Genomic DNA, 6,547 nt, shown 5'->3' with positions numbered 1-6,547 from the left:
TCCCAGACTCGGTCACTGAAAAAGGCGGGCCACAGGAGATCCCACACGGTCAGCGAGACCCAGTCGGGAACCAGGGAGTGAGCGGCAACGTGATACGTTGGAACGTCTCCAACGTATCTATAATTTATGAAGTATTCATGCCATCTTTACAAAAATTCTTTATGGTTTTAGTATGATTTACATGGAACTAACCCGGACTGACGTTGTTTTCAGCAGAACTACTGTGGTGTTGTTTTTTGTGCAGAAATAAAAGTTCTCGGAATTGGACGAAACTTTTTGATGATTTTTTGGAAGAAAAAAGAAATAATGGAGCAAAGAACCACCAGAGGAGGGCCCTGCTGCACACAAGACACTAGGACACGCCAGCCCCCGCTGGCGCGCCCTGGTGGGTGGTGGGCCCCTCAAAGCCCATCTTCGCGTGTAACCAACGCCAAAAAATCCTATAAATACAGAAACCACCAGAAATAACGGGCGTATCATATTGATTCACTTGATATATGTTTTGGCACTCAACTCGCGGATTCCCGACGTAACATTGGGGTAATCTATGCATAGGGGTTGATGCACGTTTTCATCCTTATTTCTTCGGTGGAAATCTTGGGGCACTCTTTGAGGTTCTTTGTGTTGGATTGAGTATTATAAATCTGAAATTGTTTGGTGCATATCGTATAATCAACTCACGGATATTCGTGGTGACATTGGAGTATCTAGGTGACATTAGAGCTGGTTGATGTGTATCATATGGTGTTATTTTCGTAAGAGCTCTTAGATAGATCGATCGAAAAGGACAACTTGGTGTTATTTTAGTACGAACTCTTGATTAGACCGATCAAAAAGGATAACTTTGAGGTGGTTTCGTACCCTACAAAATTTTTCTTCTATGTTCTCCGCTAGATAGAAACTTTGGAGTGATTCTTAATCGCACATTGAGGGATGATTATATGATCCAATTATATTAGCATTGTTGAGAGATTGCACTAGAGAAAGTATGGACCCTAGGCCTTGTTTCTAAGCATTGCAATACCGCTGGTGCTCACTTTTGTTATTCGCTACCTTGTTGTCTTTATTGTTTCTATTACAAAATCAATATCTACTATCATTACTACACTTGTATCACCATCTCTTCTCCGAACTAGTGCACCTATACAATACCATTGCATTTGTTGTGTTAGGGACACAAGAGACTCTTTGTTATTTGGTTGCAGGGTTGTTTGAAAGACACCATCTTTATCCTATGCCTTCCACAGATTGATAAACTTTAGGTCATCCACACGGAGTTGCTGGGATTCGAACGTGGCATAGCAATGTTGCGAGCCAACCCCACTAACCACTAGACCGAAGCAACATTGTTGTCTACAACAAGAAAACAATTCTACTTAACCTTTTGATTTAGTGAAACATTACATATACCTAATATAAATTATCTGAAAAAAGAAAATATAAATTTGAAAACAATTTCATGGATTTTAAAATAAGTTCATCAAATTTTAAGAAATTTCAAAAAATTGAAAAAAGTACATCGATTTTGAAAAAAATTCATCAAGTTCAAAAAAAAGTTCATCGAATTCAAAAAAAAGTTCATTGAATTCGAAAAAAGTTCATCGGTTTGGCAAAAAGTTCACCGATTTAAAAAAAATCATCTAGTTTTTGAAAAAAAAGTTCTCCAATTTTGAAAAATGTTCAGAAATTCAAAAAAGTTCATCACTTTTGAAAAAGTTCTTGAATTTGAAAAAATTCATCGATTATGAAAAAAGTTCATCAGATTTGTAAAAAGGTTCATCAATTTTGAAAAAAGTTCATCAAATTAAAAAAAGTTCATCAAATCGAAAAAATTCATCAAAAATAGTTCATTGATGTTAAAAAATTCTCGATTTTGAATAAAAGGTTAACCAAAGTTGAAAATAGTTGACCGATTACGAAAAAACTTAATCTAATTAGAATTAGTTTGTGTATAAAAATTAAGGAAAAAATATGAAAGAAACGAAACAAAAAAACAAGAATGAAAAACCGGTCCAGAAAAAACACACAACAAGAAAGAGAAAAAACTGCATGGCAAAGTATAAATAAAGGGAAACATAGAACACCGGTGCGCCGACTTAACTTTGCGCCGGTCGCGCTGGTACGCGCTCGCACATCACACGTAAAAAGCTGGCCACATGCCTAGGTGGGCCTGAAGGACACGCCCATCCCTTATCTCTTCACACCGCACAACCATTTTCCTTGCAGTCTATCTCTTTTCTCTTCTCCTCCATTAAATTCCTCAACACCACAGGACGAGCTCTTCCATGTCTCCGCTGAAGGTGCGGCCATCTGCTGCTTCTCCGGCCGGGAGAACGCCGCGAGCCTGCGAGCCTGGGCCGGGCGTGGGAGTTCTATAGCTGGTTACCCCCTTCCCTGCCCACGCTGCAAGGGGGAGGCGCGTTAGTGCAAGGAAGACGATGAGGGCCCGCGACTGGGGAGCAGCCGGCCGGGGATGTTTCAACCGGCGGGGCTGGCGGAGAGTGGGGTGCGTGTCGTTATGATTTTTTTGCTACAACCTTCGTCAGATTTTGCTACTACTGACACAAAATTTTGCTACAAGGATTTCATGGCGAAGCTGTAAGCACGACGGCAGTGACGAAGTTTTGCTACATCCATTGCCGGATTTTGCTACGATCGACGACAATTTTTGCTACAAGGATTTCACGGCGAAGCTGCAACCACAACGGCGGTGACGAAGTTTTGCTGCATCCATTGCCGGATTTTGCTACGACCGGCGATGATTTTTGCTACAACCAGCTGTCGGCGGAGCTAGAACCGATAGTGCAAGGAGCTACGAGTGGGCAGACGGGGATGCTACAACCGGCTGCCGGCGATGCTGGAACTGGCAGTGCGAGGAGCTGCGAGTGGCAGATGGGGATGCTACAACCATTTGGGTGTGAAACTACAACCCCAAGCGTCCTTTTGCTGGAAGCGTCCAAACGGCGATGCTACAACCTTCATCGACGGATGCTACAACCGTCAACGGTGGGAGCTACAAGCAACAATGGCGAGATGGAAAGTCGTGACCATGGAGTCGATTTTGCTGGGATGGAGGACGACGGTGGTGGCGGAGCCGCAAGGGCGACCGGTGGCGGAGATGCAATGGTGTGTCCTCTCTGCAACCACGGGGCGCTCGGGCACGACGACGGCGACCTTGCGCGACGACGGCGACTTGTTGCGGTGCGCTGGCACAAGCAACCGACGCAAGCGCGGTTCATGGGGCGGCCGACGAGCGCTTGTTGCGCGGCCGTGCAGGAGGCCGGCGAGCATGGATGAGGACGAGCGGTTGCGCTGGGCTCTATCCTCTTGAACCGGTGCGCCGGCGCGCGAATTGCCACGACCTGTTGTCTTTCCGGGTTGGCTGATGCGATTGGAGCTTACTACCGGTCGCGGGTTCGAATCTCTCCAGCAAGCCAGAATAAAATGTGTGAGATGGACCGGCCCAGCGCGGGAGCGCTGCAGGCGCCTGTTAGCAAAAAATGATATAACTCCCTGCAGCGTCAAATAGGGTTTGCTTATGAATGAGATTAGCCTGTCTTAATCACTCTTGCATGCGTCGAGGTCGGAGGCTACAATGCCGGCAGCCATAACCGCGTGGCCCGCAAGGCGCAGTCCGCTGCAGCCCGGAGCACGGACGGGCTGCGCAAAGCCCGCTTGGGGCATGGCTGCATGTCTGCATCCTCCTCCGCGCATACACGAGGCCGCGCTGGACCGCGCGTACACGAGGCCGCGTTGGACCGCGCATACACGAGACGCGCCCGCACCACGGCAGCGGCGGCGGAATGGCGCCCCCGGCGACCAGGCAGCCGATGTACAGGATCCTCTGCAAGGCCGGCGAGGAAAGCTTCAGCCTCGCCGCCAGGGACGGCAAGGTCTGCCTCGTCCGCACCGATCGCGACGACGACACGCAGGTAACACACATCTACACCTCTGCAAGATCGATCGAAGATCGGCTACGTGCTTCCATGATCCCGATCCATCCAAAATAGTACTCCCTTCGTCCCATAATATAAGAGCGTTTTCGACACTAGTTTGGCTTTTGCTCAAACGACTTTTCATGTATTGTTTCTTATCTGATCATGTGGTTGATGGATTTGAATATACACATATGATGCAGCACTGGATCAAGGACATGAAGTACAGCATAAGGGTGAAGGATGAGGAAGGCTACCCTGCCATGGCACTCGTCAACAAGGCCAGCGGAGAGGCGCTCAAGCACTCCCTCGGCCAATCTCACCCTGTAACTAACCTCCTTCCTTCAGTTCATCCATCCATCTATCTTACAATTTTTGCTATCCGATGCATGCGTGGACGGTAGATCTTACATGATTTTGGCAAATATAGACATTTCAGAAGTATCTGCAAGCATATCACACACCACACATTCCAAATGCCTACTTTCTCTACATTCATACTAGCAGCGATTCTGCACATGAAAAACAGAATGGATAAGCTTGAACAGAAAGAAGCACTTTGAGCTAATTGGCAGTGTGACCTGTGGTGTTTCAGTGAATAATCACCACTAGGATTTAGTTAATTTTTTACTTCTAAAATGATATAAACTAGTCCAGCATGAGTGAAATTTCTCCCTGTTCTTGGGAATAATATTTGCCTAGTAGGTGTCATGTTCAGCAAACATTGCAAATTATGTCAGCGTGAAAAACATAAATCTGTTACGATGTTTCACATCACCATACAAGACCATAACTATAAAAATACTTCCACGTGTGTTCATGTGCTCTGTCATGTTCCGCAAAATTTGTAAGAAAATGTCATTGTACTTGCTGTGACTGTGATCTAGTATGGCCTTCCACATTAGCATCCATGTGCACATATATCGGAGTAGTTCTAACGGTTGTCCATGACCGCTCTAGTGTAGAGCGACACTAGCTCTAAAATAATACGGTGAACTCGTTAGACAAAAGAACCAACACTGGTTCCAGAATAATTTGCTACGCTATTGAGTTGTCACATGGTCATGTGCCCAGCTCCAGTATTGTGAATTTGCTCACCTTCTGGTTTGTTTTTTTTGTATCCTAGGTTCTTCTGACCAGGTACAATCCAGACACCCTGGACGAGTCGGTGCTTTGGACCGAGAGCAGGGACGTGGGGGAAGGCTACCGCTGCATCAGGATGGTGAACAACATCTACTTGAACTTTGATGCACTCCATGGCGACAAGGACCATGGCGGTGTGCGCGAGGGAACCACACTCATTCTGTGGGAGTGGACTGAGGGCGACAACCAGCGCTGGAAGATCGTTGCCTGGTGTAAGTTCTTCTATCCTACTCTACTCCTGCGCTTGCCGTGTATTAATTTCCTGTTGCTCCAGTTCAGTTTCACTAGAACAGTTTGATTTGTCAAGTGCCGTTTGTTTCTTCTCATGCAAATAGACATACCCGCTCAAACATAAAGTAGATGCATGCTACATGACACGAGCAAGGTATTTCTGTTACAATTGGGGATTGATTTGTGTTTTGTACTGATGGCAGGAACGATGCATATGCTACAGTTTGTTGGGCGCCCTCTTAATAATAAGCAAGTACTGTGTTTCTGGAATAAAAAGGATGGCGCCGACGTGAGCGGTGTTTCTGTTTTGTTTGAGCAGTTATATATATTAATGAACTTGTAATGATGGATTTATTTGGCGTAGATTATGTGTGATGGATGCATGAACAAACCAGTGTTTGTTATTATGCATGTATATACATGCCGTGTGACATGTTTGTGAACTATAATAGAATTGGTTTATCCAATCATATTGTTGTAACGGAGATGTATCTATATATCTTAGCTTTTGGCGGTTATTCAATTTGGCTCAAGGGAGCATATGCTCCTGCGTGCCAAAAACGCTTTTATAAATGTGAAAACATATGAAAAATATAGATGTCATTTGCAAATCTCTACGGTGAAAATCCAGGCATTTCGACCAGTACAAAAACAAGTTGTGTGCCTATTTTCTGGCGCTTCAACTGTTTTTTTTCCTGAAGAAGCACAACTGTATGAACATGTACAAAATATCCTTTTAAAGTTGGTTTCGCATTTGTTTGAATTTGTTTTAAAAAATCGTATTATCCTCCAGTTTTTGGTGTGATCTGTGAGGTGTAGACACGTTGATCTTGTCTGGGATCAGGGACTCCTCTTTTCTTGTAAAAAATGTGTTGAATGTCCCTCCAAAACAAAAAGAAATGTACTCAAGGTCAATTGCTATGCCCCTTCTCATGCAGTTGATATGATTCAATCCAGTTGCTGCTTTATTTGTATTCCACTTTTCTCATTCCAGCTTTAGCAATAATTGTTGGTATCATGTCCTGTCCACTGGAGAGTGTCGGGCTCGCCCTAGCCCTGGTAAATAAATCACCGTAAATTTGATGTGAGATATGCTACACGAATTATGCCGATGACCGATCCAGTGGAGCCCTTTCAAATCTGGGGCTTCCATCTGTTCGGACTCTTAATTGTCTATATCAATATAGCAATAGACTTTTTCAAAAAGAAAGAAACAAACATAGCAATAGGTTTAACGC

The 6,547-nt window shown here is 44.7% G+C and overlaps 1 protein-coding gene across 1 annotated transcript; it reads left to right on the top strand.

Moving 5' to 3' along the window:
• Positions 1-2,223: 2,223 nt before the first annotated feature.
• LOC123077183 (ricin B-like lectin R40C1) lies at positions 2,224-5,905 on the top strand. The gene is made up of 5 exons (XM_044499400.1): positions 2,224-2,506; positions 2,582-3,932; positions 4,139-4,261; positions 5,062-5,290; positions 5,513-5,905. Coding segments are annotated over exons 2-5 (483 nt in total). The 5' UTR covers positions 2,224-2,506; positions 2,582-3,803; the 3' UTR covers positions 5,515-5,905.
• Positions 5,906-6,547: the final 642 nt, after the last annotated feature.

This window comes from Triticum aestivum, chromosome 3D, assembly GCF_018294505.1.
Source record: "Triticum aestivum cultivar Chinese Spring chromosome 3D, IWGSC CS RefSeq v2.1, whole genome shotgun sequence".
NCBI classification, from domain to species: domain Eukaryota; kingdom Viridiplantae; phylum Streptophyta; class Magnoliopsida; order Poales; family Poaceae; genus Triticum; species Triticum aestivum.
Note: the sequence above shows the minus strand (reverse complement) of the source record. Positions and strands in the feature narration are given on the sequence as shown.

Coding starts and splice junctions, on each gene's coding strand:
- LOC123077183 (XM_044499400.1), top strand. CDS start 3,804: ATGGCGCCCCCGGCGACCAGGCAGCCGATGTACAGGATCCTCTGCAAG. Junction 3,933..4,138: donor ATCGCGACGACGACACGCAG/GTAACACACATC, acceptor CATATGATGCAG/CACTGGATCAAGGACATGAA. Junction 4,262..5,061: donor CCCTCGGCCAATCTCACCCT/GTAACTAACCTC, acceptor TTTGTATCCTAG/GTTCTTCTGACCAGGTACAA.